Here is a 13,565-nt window from a genome sequence, read left to right as displayed (position 1 = left end):
TCATTATTAAAAATGGTATTTTTGTCCCATTCAAGTGTTAGTGATTTTCCCTTTAGGTGGGAAAGTTATATACCCATCTATGAGACAGGTATCCCTTATTCAGGCAGATAGTACAGGAAAATAAACTTTCCCTGATCCCCACATAAATCTGAAAAAAGAGTGTAGATTTCTTGATCAATAGGAATCAAAATCCCATTAACCAACTTTTCCTCTCTCAAAATCTAAAAAAAAAAAAAAACGTTCCCTTAATAAAAAAAAGCATGGACACTTCTTATTGGGTTACAACCTTTGGCTACTTAATTCCTCTTCGATCTAGACTCTAAAACTCAAGTTGGAGTCTGCCTAACATTAGTCCACTACCAAAAAGAAAATAAAAGGTGGTTGTTATCATCTAAAATTGTTAATCCAAGTAACAAAACTCATTACTCTGTTGAATTGTGAAGCTTGAAGCTGAACAATCTTTTCTCTTCTGTAATACTAATTTATCATTCGATGGCTATTTATTAATTAGCTGGTCAACTACAAAAAAAGGTTGGTTGCAAATCGAAATCCCAACAATCATGATCCAGGTGTGTAGCATGTTCTGCCCTTACTTCTTGTATCAGTATAATCGGTGTTTATGACCCCTTCCTCCTTCCAACCTTTTTTTTTATTATTCACCTTTGTCTAGTTATTCCATCAAACAAGTGGATTGGAAAGTGACTTTTCTTTTCTAATACATTAGAGAGAGAGAGAGGAACTCAATTGTGATAAACATTAGGCTAAGGATTAGGTTTTCCTCCTGGGACCCATCATACAGTTTGTAGCCCATTAACTACCTTCCATTCTAATTTCCACATTAGGCTGATGGAAACCCATATCTTAATTACGTCTTTTTGTTTTAAATATTTACATGGTGAAGAAACTCTTTGAAAACTCTTAAAAGAGCTCTTATATCAGATGGTTCACTCTCATCTGATTATGTTGTAATTGAAATATATTGGATAAGCCCCAGTGTTAGATAACTTACACGTAGTAAATTCATCTAATCTTCACTGATTTATTTGGGACTTTCCTTGGTTACATTTGAATGCGGTGAAAAAATCCATATTTAAAAGTTAATGGATGAAAAAGTCTATTGGTTTAAAACCGACTGAATCATTGGAAATTTTCAAATGAGAATGAATGTAAAAATTAGCTAAAAAACAGAATTACATCAATTTTCAATGTTACTTTTACATGAAAAACAAATGACTGCAAAAATGGATTAGGTGTAGAATTTTACACCGGTCTATTTTTACACCAAAAATAAACGGGCCTTACAGTTGAATTTTATATCGATTTACATTTACACTTCAATCAAATACAACCTTTCTTGTTTATATTGGCCCCATGAATCCAATCAACTGGGTATTTAAGGGTCAAAACTCCTCCTTTTAAAGCCAAATTCATTCATTAAACACACCAAAACCCAATAATAGTCTTCAAGATAAGAGAGTTCAAAGCATCTATGTTCTTGTAGCTGACCAAAGTTCTTGGTCATCAGCCCATGTGTTTTTAATTGTCTAATGCCCAAAATTTTGATATTAAATATTTTTTTTTTCAATTTCTTTCGGTATTACGTTGCACCACAGATCTTTGGCAAAGTATATTCCTATTACCTAACCACATATGCGTAGACGAGAAGACGAGAAAATTGATCACGGTATTAGCTATACATGTTTTTTCTTTTCTGGATTGCGATCTCTTTGTTAATTACTTCTCTTTCTCCCATGAGAGAAAGAAAGAATTGGTATGATGTTACATCGGATTTAGGATATTTGTTAGTTGAATTATATTGAAGAGAACCCATGTGCTATTGCCAAGGGAAAATTAGTTTTGTTAGTGATGTTTTTATTTGCTTCTGTATCTTTTTGACATTTTGGCTTTCTCTCAATCCATTTGGAGTTGGGACAGACCCCAGCAAACCAACAGAATGCTCACCTTTCTAACCAAGCAATTATTGAAGGAAATGGAAAGCGGGGTGGCACAGTCGGCGGCCTAAAGAAGCCCCAATAAGTGCTATTCACTGGCCATTTTTCTATTCACATTGCAGAGTTGAATTCAATAAGATTATCCAGCATTTAGGGCAGTCAGTTGGACATAGAATCGGATTATTTTAGATTTGGATGTTAGAACGTGTATCTGATTGATAATTAGATCAGATGCGGATTTAATCCTATTTGATCTTAATTACATAAATAACTAAAAATTTTCCATGGCTAAGATTACTTGAAACATGTTACATGTGACTGACCTGGACGGTCCCCTATTTGATAAATTTGGATTAACTAAACGCTTTAGCGGTTTAATAAGCTGTAGAACCCATGATGAGGTCCCATGTCAATATTAAATTCATGAACCCCACTGTAAAAGATACAGGCCCCATATATTTAATACTGGGGTAGAACATTTATTATTAATTCCACAGCCCGCTGAACAACTAAAGCATTCAGCTAAATCTTACTCCTATTTAATAGGGATTACCACATCATCTCTCTATATCGAGTGGCTTTAGCGAGATAACAAGGTGATTGACCCATTTAGAGGTCTTTTTTTCACAAACATACACGCAAAGTACCTTAGAATATTTTGGTAAGAACCCTTTCCGTGTGGTGAGAACTGAGAGGTGAGGGTCTCCACAAGCTTTCAATATGTATGGCAGTGTTTTGTATTGTGGTGCTTATTTTTGTTGCATTGAAACACAACCATGAGGCATGTCTATTGTCTGCTTCTTTAATATTATTTTTTCCTTTAAATGTGTTTGATGAAAATATTGCGTTATGGCAACTTTTGTGACACCGAAAAGTATGATGCTTGAAAACTTTTAACTAAATATCAATTGATCATACCCGTTGATTGTTTATTAATTTTTTAGGTATTATACCTCCTAAGAGGCTGTTTGATACAATAGTGTTGTGTTGTTATTGCCTTTTGGATTGGTCAATACAAATTTGTAAAATTTTATCAAAAAAATACACAATTTTGTGTGAGTTTTTTCTTCACGAAACGTTTTAAAAAGGTATTGAGTAGTTGGTCAAAGAAAATTGTTATTTCTTTCTAAAATGTCAAATGTAATGTTTCTGACACATGCACTTTTTTCTAGTTGAAATGGCATTCATATATGATGTAACAATACATACTTTTCACAAATTTGTATTGGTCAACCCAAAATGCAAAGCAATGCAAGGCCACCATACCAAACACCCCCTAAACTTAGAAATATCAGACAGTTAACTATAAATTGAATCCTCCCTAATTGAATTTGAGAGAAATCCCCGCCAATGACAACTAGAAATGTACCCCTTGACAGTGTTATTTACCAGTTTAAATGTGTCCAATCTCTAAATAGTCCTAGTTAGTTTTTTTGATAAATGAAATAACCCTAATTAGTTAATGAGAGAGAATGGGATAATTAATATACCTTAAATATATGGAATTAAATGAGTTATAAGATAGTAGTTTAAATTATATTTTCAATCCTTACAATTAACCGAGAGATAGCTCAATTGGTATACTGGATGATTTGTCCAAGACGAGATGGGGCTTTGAGTCCCATTATCATTGTATTTGAAAGAAAATGAGTTATGTGTAAATACTGGTTAATGATGTGATGTTATACAGTTCATGAAAAAAGTAGCGACCCCAATGGGGGATTCAGGCCTTGATTAATACCAAAAAAAGAAATCCCTCACAATTAGAGTTGATGTAATTAAATTAGAAAATAAGAATCATTTTGGCCAAGAAGAAAAATTGCATACCCTCATTCACACTAGTAGTAGTAGTAGTATAATATTTGCAATCGAATTTAGGGGTGTTCACAGTTCGGTTAACCGAATCGATATTATTGATTTTTTGGAAAATCGGTAACTAAAATTGAACCAAATCCGATTGGTTAATCGGTTGACCGGTTTAGTTTGTCAGTTTTTTTATATTTACAGTATATATTATAAAATATATATATATATATAATATTATATTTTAAATAATAAATACTATATTATATTATATATATATATTTATTTATATTTATATATAATGCATATTTATTAATTTATAATATATAAAATATATATGATATACGTAAATATATATATATATATATATATTGGTCGGTTCGGTTAATCACCGACTTTTCATATTGGTTAATCGAAACCGAACAAGTATCTTTGGTTTTTTAAAAATACCAAACCAACCAATTCGATGAACTGGATTTTCAGTTCAGTTTTCTTGCTCACCCCTAATCGATTTGCTCCCTCAATTTTTGTTTTTCTTTATACATGTTCATAACATAATAAAAGAAGATGATCGTAACTATGCTGATTGACAACGATGGTGATGAATTAATGGGTAGGTTAGGTGCTCTTTAGATCACAGTATATATAATTGCATAATTCTCCTAACCGTTTTCTTAATTGTTGGGTTTGAACAGCCAAAATGAGTATGGATCACAATCAAAGAAAGGTCTGGTTAAGAGAATCAGAGTGGTTAAAATGATCCATGACCAGACAGCTGACAATGAAATGCTCATAAGCAATTGTGTTCCTGAAGGGCCCACATACAAAATCTTTCTTTTCTAGGTCGGCAGCCTGATTATCATCAAAAGAAAACATTACAACAACAACGGCAACAGCAACCCCAACCATAAAGCCACTTTAAAGAAGAAAAGGTGAAGAAAATGGAGGAGAAGATTTATCTAAAGAAGTAAAGGGGTCCGACCCAAGGTCAGGCTTGATGTAGCAAAAGAGAAGCTCTAGTGGAATCAGTGTAGGATGCTCAATGGAGGAAGAGAAAAAGTGGATTTGTTCTATTTTGTATCATTGCAAAGTCAAGAGACAGGAATTGGCCTCAGAATGCATCTATAAGGCAATGGGTCCAGAGGCTGGAATAAATCATGTTGATAAAGATAGTAACAAACACTGACATCAAAACTATCCGGCCGTGTTGGAAATGGATCGGATAGAGCATACTATTCGAAACGTTTTGGGTTAATCAATACAATAGGCCTCAGAATGTATCTTTATGTATAGAAAGATGCCAAATTGACGTTTCCATTAGAAACAGGAATGATGTGACCATTTAAATAACATCATGTGAAATGCGATAATATATATCTCTCACCAATTTGTATTAATCAATCCAAAAGTTTGAGGTAGAAATAAAATGACACCAAACACAACCCATGTGAAGATTGTAAAAGATGGTTAAGGTCCGGTTGGTTTGCCCATTTATAAGCATTTTTTACCAATGGAGGGCTGCCTCGTTGGTGATTTGGTGTGTTAGCTAGTTTGTTCCAATGTTGAGATCTGTATAGGAAATAGACTCTGCTGCATGTGTTTGAACCCACGGGCATTTATTGAATAGACGTTGTCACATAGGCGTCACTTCAGCATTTTTCCCATTATGTGAATCCATACACATAAGGACTTACAAAAGTAGAATTGTGTGCCTATCGTTGGGGGAAGTTTCATTTTAGCGTTTTCCCTAATGAATAGGCATTTATTCATTGTTTTGCTGATGTGGCACCTAAGTGTCAATAAACGGGTTCGTCATTGTTTTTCTCGGTTTTTCAAACAAATCAAGTACAAAACATTTAGTCAATAAACATTAACGGTTAAAAACACGATTGATCTTGGCCGTTAACCTAAAACATTTAAAGTTCAGAAGCTGACGGTGTTTAAAGGGGAGAAGAGAAACTGAACTGGTCTGAGCAGATTTCAAAATCCTTAACTTAGGGAGGGTAACCATTTGGGAACATTCTCTTGTATGGAATCAGAAATCCTTAGGGATATAAAATATATTTTTGAATTTCTCTATTGAACAGAGTTCAGAAATGTAGGAATCTCCGCTTAACATCCCAAATCTACTGTAATTTAGTATTATTTCTAATAATTTTATAGTCAAGGTAGGTTGGTATGTCTCGTCAAGAATTGTAACCTCTATTTAAAAGCTCATTTATTTATTTGGCAACTGGAATTTCTATCAGAATAGGAATTTTAGGGTCCAAAGTCAATGTTCCATGAACTTATGCAGTTGGGTTAACAGTCAATGCTATTTATTTCTGCTTGTATTTATTCCGTATAGGTATACCTAAGCCAACTAATTTGGTTTTGCAACAATTCTTCTCAGAAAAATAAAAGAAAAAAAGGCCAATAATCCCCTACATTAATCTTTTTTAAGATTTTGAGAGAAAACTAAAATTTTAAATTTTTACGAAATTTTTTATTTATTATTATTTTTTCTGCAAAAATGGTATGTAGAGGAAGGAAGGTTAGCCATGCTTGCCTTCCAAGTTCCGACCTTTCTCATTCCAAACTTGCCTTCTAACACCTCCTCTTACCAACCCTTTTCTTATTCCTCCTCTCTCTCTCTTTTTCTCTCCTTTTACCTAATAAATCTCTCAAAAAGAAAAGAAGTCAAGAATGATGGATTTAATAACAGTAAATAAACACTACAAGAAAGGTTTGAATTACGGTTGGGGGACAGTCAAAAGAGGCTGGCCGCTTGGAATAAGACGAGGAAAGGAAGAAGAACAATCGGGGGCACGTGTGTCCTTCTCAGTCCATGCCGCACACTACAGCAGTACAGCATTATAAAGGCCTGGTCAGGTCAAAACATTGCGTTTGGAGGAAGCTGCCTCCATCCATCCCCATTTCCTTGATCCTCCATCTACCCATTCACCACCCCTGATGATGATGATGGGGCCCACATTTATTTAGGTGGCAAAGCTCAAGCATAAATCTTTGCCACTTGGCAAAAGAAAACCCAATATCTGAAAATTTAAACTGCTATTGGATGTTGTGGAAAATATAGATGAGGTGGCACTTGGGCAATCCAAAGGTTTGTCTTTCCTATTTAAACGATATCTCATATTGAACATATTGTCCTCCACATGGCAGAAATAGGATAAGTTATCTAGCAAAGAGATCAAAGATGAGGGACGGGGATAGGTTCCGTGGCAACGTTGCAAGTCTAGGTGTTGATATGAGATTGGTATACCGTATACATGACCCAGTTCCACTTCCACCAGCCCATTCTCTTCAGACTTCACCTACCAAGCTTCAGCTCTAGAGATCTCCATGCCAAACAAACATACAACAAATCCCCTCTTGTCCCTTTCCTACCTAGAAAGTCTAAAATAAATAGATGAAAGCAAAAACAAAGAAAAAATTAACGGCTCAGGCTCAGTTAGGGGTAAGGACAAAACTGGTAACATGACAAAGATGCTTGTTGAAATGGACGGACTAGATTGGCTATAACAACCTTTCCATCTGTCTACAAAAGAGTTCATTCAGAGAAGAATGAATCTTCAGATTTTCGATATGTATTTTGGGTTACTAGTACTAGTAGTAGAATAATAAGGAGAAGAGTTGTAAACAATACTATAATGCCTTACTTTTAAACACAAGGGTTTGTTTATTCCAATCAGATGGTGGAAGATTAAGGGCATATATGGACAGTCATGCTAAGTCCATCGTACTGCCACTTGAGCTTCCTCTATCCAGGTCTAGATAATTTCTGCACCTCACATTTGGTAGCTGAGGCCATCACCTAAAAGGGGCTGCGCGTGTATATGCCACTTCACTCTTTGTTGAGGCATACAGGCCAGCAAGTAAGAAGAGGAATTCTAATCATTCTCTGGCTGTGGTCAGTAGCAAAAACAAACAGGAAAAATCAATTCAACAGCACATGGGTGAGATAGCTAGACTGAAACTACCAAGAGACCCATATAGTCTGTTTCTGATGCAAGTGGCTCAGACAATCAGACTGGTTTTCAATCCAGCATTGACCTGCTAATAGTTGCTCTATCACGGCCTGGACTATTAGGTCATATTGGTAGAGCGTTAGGGCCCCAACCATTGCGACCAGTTGGTGTGAATGTGCATATAACAATGGACAATTCTTAAGTTCTTCAGGTCCCCACATCCCTTTCAATGTTATCATCTGTTGTTTCTGTTCAAGTCAATAGAAGAAGTAACCTGGACATTGAGCATTGTAAACCAAATTGATATGTGATCCTTGCCATGAAACTATATTTCATTCTCTTCAAGACATTATATGATTACAAGAAGTAACTCCAAGGATTTCTATGATGATCAGTCACCTTAGATTCTCAGCCATCTCAAACATAATGAGATGCCAACGCTGAGTGCTGAGTTTATACAAATTCCGTCTGGTAATACCCGGGTAAGTATTGGATACATCGGAACCTGAAATACATGAAACCTACAAACAACCTAGGAAGAATTCCCAACTGATTGTTCAAGCTAGGATTAAGAGAATGATTACATATGGGTAACTCTATAAAAATGCACTTCATCAGTGCGACTATATTTATATTATCCAGTAATGCATGTAAAGCGTTCCAACTCAAGGGAAGAAAAAACAAGGACTGTTCAAAGGTAATTGTCAAATGGGCAGATGCACATTAAGGTTCTATGTCAACTGCAATCCACTTAACTATCACTATACCTCTGACATTCTTGGAACCATATGCTATCTCCAGGTTCTAATAGGAGTCTCAGAGATCTGCTTTCTTGGATAAGTTCTGTGATCATCTTTTCTGTCTGTAGCAAATTGTTCAGTAGGTATTGGTAGTTCAATGTACACACTACTGAGGTTCACAGTTTCCAGAGGGGGTCTGCTGCTCTTCCATTACTGGTTTTTGAAAATGGAGGAAACAACATGGTAATGAAATCCGGTTCATGAAATAGGAGCAATTAACGCCGTCCATTTGCCCAATGCCGGTTATGGTTCCCAGGTCTCATATGGGGATTCCTTTGAGCCATACCCTGCTTAGGGAGATCATGCAACTCCATGACCTGTATTGTCCGTTGCCTCTTTGCTGCATAAGAAACAAAAGTGCCCAATCACATTTGATTCTAGACTCATTACCCAAAACTTAAACATAACAGAGAAACCAATATAAGGCCAGGTGAACATTGTACAAACTACAAACCATTTTCAGCTTGCTGGTACCCCTCCTGAAGCTTCCTCTTGGTGGCTTCCAATTTTATCCGGACTGAAAATTCATCCGAGCATTTTGACTTCTGTTGGACAAAATCCCAATATTAGATCTAGACCAAAGATTTAAATTTAAACAAGGCTATTGTCAATTATCACTTCTAATACTTACATCTTGCTGACTAGCTATAGGCCGCCTTTGAATTCCCATGCTCTCTGGTTTTTGCTGTGATTTTGTTTCATTATTGGCTCTATGCTCTAAGCTTAATTTTGGAGGTCTCCCTGGCCCTGTATCAGTGGCGAAGGGCTTTGTTTGTTTGATGACAGGTTCCAGTTTATGTACTTGTTGGCCTTTATTCTCCTTGGTAAGCATGTTTGCTCCATGGGGAGGTTGTTGCTTCCTCCTGGGGATGTTGTGGTTGTCCAGTGACATTTTCCTTCCATTCTCACGATTATTGTCCAGTTCCCCACTGTTCCGAGGGTCTGCATAAACATTGCAAGACCAGGAATAATGAGTTCCTGGAGATGGGAATTCAACAAAAGAAAAGGAAGAAATTTCAAAAATTCCAAATTTGACTCACTTCCATCATCATCCATCCCATCAAAAAACTTCACATTGGTCCAGATAAAAAGCATGAAAAACAGATTTCAGTCAGTTCAAAGTTAATAATTCTTCAAAAATAAATTTTGACCACAGAAGAAAAATGATTTGTAATTTAGAAAACACAATATGTACCTGAGAAAGCTCTATTCCAGTAGTCTGAGTAGCCAAAAAAAAACCTTCATCTAGTGGAGGAGAAGGGAGCCCTTCCTCTTCATCAAGAGTAGAAGGGTTAACAGAGTCAGGTGAACCTTCTGCACCCACAGAATTCATGAGTAAAATTAATGTTATAAGTATCAGTACACATTTTAAAGAAAGCAATTCGTTAACAATTTTAAATGCATCTCTAACAATTCACAACACGAGGAACAAAACCTTACCTGTAATAGCATTTGCAGACCTTACCCATTCATCTACCATAACTTTCCACCCACTGCAATTGACAACAGACAGTTAAATTATAAGTAGAATTCTAATCATGAAATAAAACCTAGGAAAGCCATGACATCCATAATTTGAGGAACATGCAAAAAGATATAAAATTAGGGCTGTCACCGAATTAGTATATGAAGTTATGAACAAATGATTGAAGGAGGAAGCCTTCAACTCCAAGGTATTAAATTTTGGTTTCAAAAAGGTTATGACTTTCAACCTGCTCTGGAATAGAAACTGTTACAGAATTTCACTCAAGCTCCATGAAAAATAAGTCACATTAAGCTCATGTTCCTAGTTTTTCTCTTGTTTTTCTCTTTCAACCTGCTCTGGAATATATTACCACTATTTCATTTAAGTGACCCTCAAAACCGAAATGGCATTTCAAGGATTTCACTTATCTTAAAATCTCATTCACCATCACCAGTAATGGTAGTTAAAGATTTAATCCCTGTAAGTTTGTTAGCTAAGATAATAAAGGCCTCTTAAATTGGACTGGATTATATAATGAGCATATGGAAATTGAATAATTGGGTGTTTTAGCCTATTGACTGCAAATTAGCAAAAATTGCTGGAAGAAACCAAAGCAAGCTAGGCTAGCTAGCAGTGTTCTAAGTTTATAAAGAGCAGCAAATTAGTTAACAAATGCAGGACAGAAACATAGGAAATTATCAGCCTCACTAAATAGATAAGCTGAAATGTATAGTATTAAAATCATCAGACATCACTATTTTTTTTATAGGTAGACAACACCACTAATTTCGTACCTGATGAGAGTCCTTGCAAGGTGACGGATCTCCTTTGACCCATGCTTCCGGACATTATTTACAGCCCTTCCAATCTCCGTTGCCTGAGAAAATGGAACTTGATGAGAGAGAAGGATTATGAAAAGGCATTCCAACTTCTTCAAAAAATCAAGAATAACAAAAGGCCATTTTTGTCCTCTCAAAACAAAAATAGGTAGTTAGATTAATAAAAACTAAATTAGTTTAATATTCAAAGTTCTCTAAGCATAAATAGAAGGATAATGCTAGATTCTATTTGAACCTTCAGGGTGTCCACGGACAGTGCCATAAGCTGAAGCCTCCTTAATGACTCAAATATTACCCCTTCAGACTGCAAACAGTGATCAAATCAATCAGAACCAAAAACCAGAAAATTTAAAAACAACTTAATTAGATATTCCAATTGTACTTGGGATGCCAAATTTCAACCACACAATCCACTCAATAAAAAGCAATTAAGGCAACCCAATCGGAGCCAAAAAAATCACAGAATAGCTAATGTTAATTAGATCTTCTAACTGCACTACAGCATCCAAGTAGTAATCCAAACCATCAACACAATGAACAACAACCAACTAAAGCAACCCAAACACTGTGAAATAAAGAGCTAGGAATAAATTATTTATATTTTCCAACTGCATCAGAGCATCCAAGCTGTAACTAAACAATCTTCACAACAAACAGTAATCAGATAAATCTGATCAGAACCAGGTATCACAACCAAAAATTAAGTCAATTAGATCATTCTTCTGGACCAGAACTACAAAATTTTACCCAAATGATTTAGCAACAGAAAGCTGCTATAATGGGAAAAAATCTTCAAACCTAAGTTAAGTTTCGATAAGAAAATTCTGGTCAACAACAATGAGGACTAGAACAATATCCAAACAGATATTCTCTAATCTCTATGCACCCTCTGTAACCAAAACCAAGTTGCAGTAACAAATACTAGCACTGAACAGATTAACAAAGTAACAACAGCAATAATGATGATGGTGGTGGTGGTGGTGGTGGTAGTGGTAAGAAACAGACCTCTTCTTCACTATTGGCAAGAACATCTTTGATCCTCAGAACCTCCTTAACAATTTGACTCTCCTCTTCAATCTCCTCTGTTAGTGCCTCCGCTTCATCATAGCTGTAATTGCTAACCCGGATCATGTTCATTTCATTGTTATCATTGGAACTGCTATTGACCTTACTCTCTTTACCACCACGACCCTCAAAATCACCACCATTCTTGCAATCTCCATCACCCTCCTCCGCCGGTACTTGCAACTCCACACGATCACATCCGAAACACCTGGTCATTCGACAACAAAAAAGCATCTCTGCAATTCGATCCCTTCTCATCTTGAACTCTTCCGGACAATCAGAAGAAGCGACCATGATAGCATGCTCGATAACTTCAAAGATATCCAAATTAGCACTCCGGAAGTACTTCCTCCAGTAATCAAGGTTGCCCGATTTTGCATCCATGACGAAAATCGGCGCCGGAGGTCAGATTCCAACGATGCCGATGAAGCAAGAAATGTCCTCTTACGACCGGCAGGAAAAGACCCAGAAACAGGCGGTCGATCTTCGCATGTTTTGATCAAAAGAACTAGATACGAGTTACGTTTGTGAGCCGTAATCAAACGCGGTTTCAGTCTGAAAAATGAAAACCGCAACAAAAATCAACTGTCCAATGGATTTCAGCGTAAAAAGCTACTCAACCAAAGACGCATAAACTAAAAAGAATCGCAAGCTTTCGCAGTTTCAATCAAATTTTCATCAATCGGAAAACGCAAATGGGTACTCCTTTCCAACCAAGCCAATCCTAATCTCAATCAAGAAACCACCTTTCAGACCGTCTCTCAGATCAGATTACAGCGTGAAAAAAAAAAGTCTCGTAATCGGACCCAGAACGGGGACAATCAAGCTCCTCAGCACTCCAATCCAGACAAACTCCAAATGGGTACCGGTAACACCGCTCGAACCAAACTTCGGTTACTAGATTTCGATCGGAAAAACCAAAAGGAAAAAGCCACTAAGAAATTTGGGCTTCTTCTGAAGAAGAAAATATTGTAATCTGAGGGAAAAAGGGGGGAAGAGAAAATGGAGGAAAAACTCTTTATTCCACTCTAATTCAAGAAAAGTTAATGGAATACCGGGGACTTGAAAACGACGCGAATTTCTGCAGAATCAAAGAGATAATAAAACCGAGCTCGTGAGGAGATGTCAAGCGATTTTTTCGCTTTATTACTGAAATGGGTTTCTTCTCCAATTATTATTTTTTTTTTTTTCTCTCGATCTTTCTTTCTTTCTTTCTTCTTCACGTCTGTTTGACTTGTCCCCCCAGTTCAAGGGTTTCGTTCACGCACAGGCACACTCCGATAAAAAAAGGCTAAAACAAGGATAAAAGAATGAGAGAGCCTTTCTTTGGCTTTTGGTTTTCGATTTCGATGATCTGAGGAAGCAAGAAACAAGAAACAAGAAACAAGAACCGATTTTGTTTCCTTCTGAATCGTAAAAATATTTATTTTCATTTATTACTGGTTTTGTTTGTAATTATCATCCAGATTTGTTTTATTAATTAATAAATTAAGAAATATTCTCTTCTGAGAGAATGGTCTTTAGTGGATAAGTGGTTTTGCGGAAGCGTGGGTTCCTGGAAAGTGGTTTTCTTGCTAGCTAATCTCACGTTCCCAAACCACTCGCCGCGAGTATTTCGCCGTGTCGGAACGTAGCCAAGCAAAAACTCGGCTGCCTCGCTTTACTCCTCGTCT

The 13,565-nt window shown here is 36.3% G+C and overlaps 1 protein-coding gene across 4 annotated transcripts; it reads right to left on the bottom strand.

Annotated features, from left to right (window-relative positions):
* Positions 1-8,023: 8,023 nt before the first annotated feature.
* On the bottom strand, positions 8,024-13,296 carry LOC148845405 (Transcription elongation factor (TFIIS) family protein). 4 transcript variants are annotated; one of them, XM_088955218.1, is made up of 10 exons: positions 12,948-13,283; positions 11,833-12,447; positions 11,063-11,131; positions 10,783-10,865; positions 9,964-10,016; positions 9,719-9,837; positions 9,564-9,591; positions 9,155-9,465; positions 8,978-9,068; positions 8,024-8,863 (listed from the first exon to the last, which is right to left on the bottom strand). In XM_088955218.1, the coding sequence occupies exons 2-10, from the start codon at positions 12,274-12,276 to the stop codon at positions 8,739-8,741; spliced, it is 1,323 nt and encodes a 440-aa protein (XP_088811344.1). In that variant the 5' UTR covers positions 12,277-12,447; positions 12,948-13,283; the 3' UTR covers positions 8,024-8,738. The 4 variants fall into 4 exon arrangements, with proteins under 4 accessions (XP_088811344.1, XP_088811346.1, XP_088811343.1 ...); XM_088955220.1 differs by having other exon boundaries at positions 8,978-9,065; positions 12,948-13,263; XM_088955217.1 differs by having other exon boundaries at positions 11,833-13,296.
* Positions 13,297-13,565: the final 269 nt, after the last annotated feature.

The sequence above is a fragment of the Nelumbo lutea genome, chromosome 7 (assembly GCF_056320005.1).
Source record: "Nelumbo lutea isolate HS-2025 chromosome 7, American lotus-T2T, whole genome shotgun sequence".
In the NCBI taxonomy this organism is placed as follows: Eukaryota; Viridiplantae; Streptophyta; class Magnoliopsida; order Proteales; family Nelumbonaceae; genus Nelumbo; species Nelumbo lutea.
This window is presented reverse-complemented; position numbering and strand designations above follow the sequence as displayed.

Excerpts from the sequence above, each read along its gene's own strand:
- LOC148845405 (XM_088955217.1), bottom strand. The coding sequence starts at position 12,276 with ATGGATGCAAAATCGGGCAACCTTGATTACTGGAGGAAGTACTTCCGG. Across the intron at positions 10,866-11,062 it reads TGTCCGTGGACACCCTGAAG|GCAACGGAGATTGGAAGGGC; the intron begins GTTCAAATAGAA and ends CCATTTTCTCAG. Across the intron at positions 9,838-9,963 it reads GTCTGCAAATGCTATTACAG|AAGGTTCACCTGACTCTGTT; the intron begins GTAAGGTTTTGT and ends CTGTGGGTGCAG.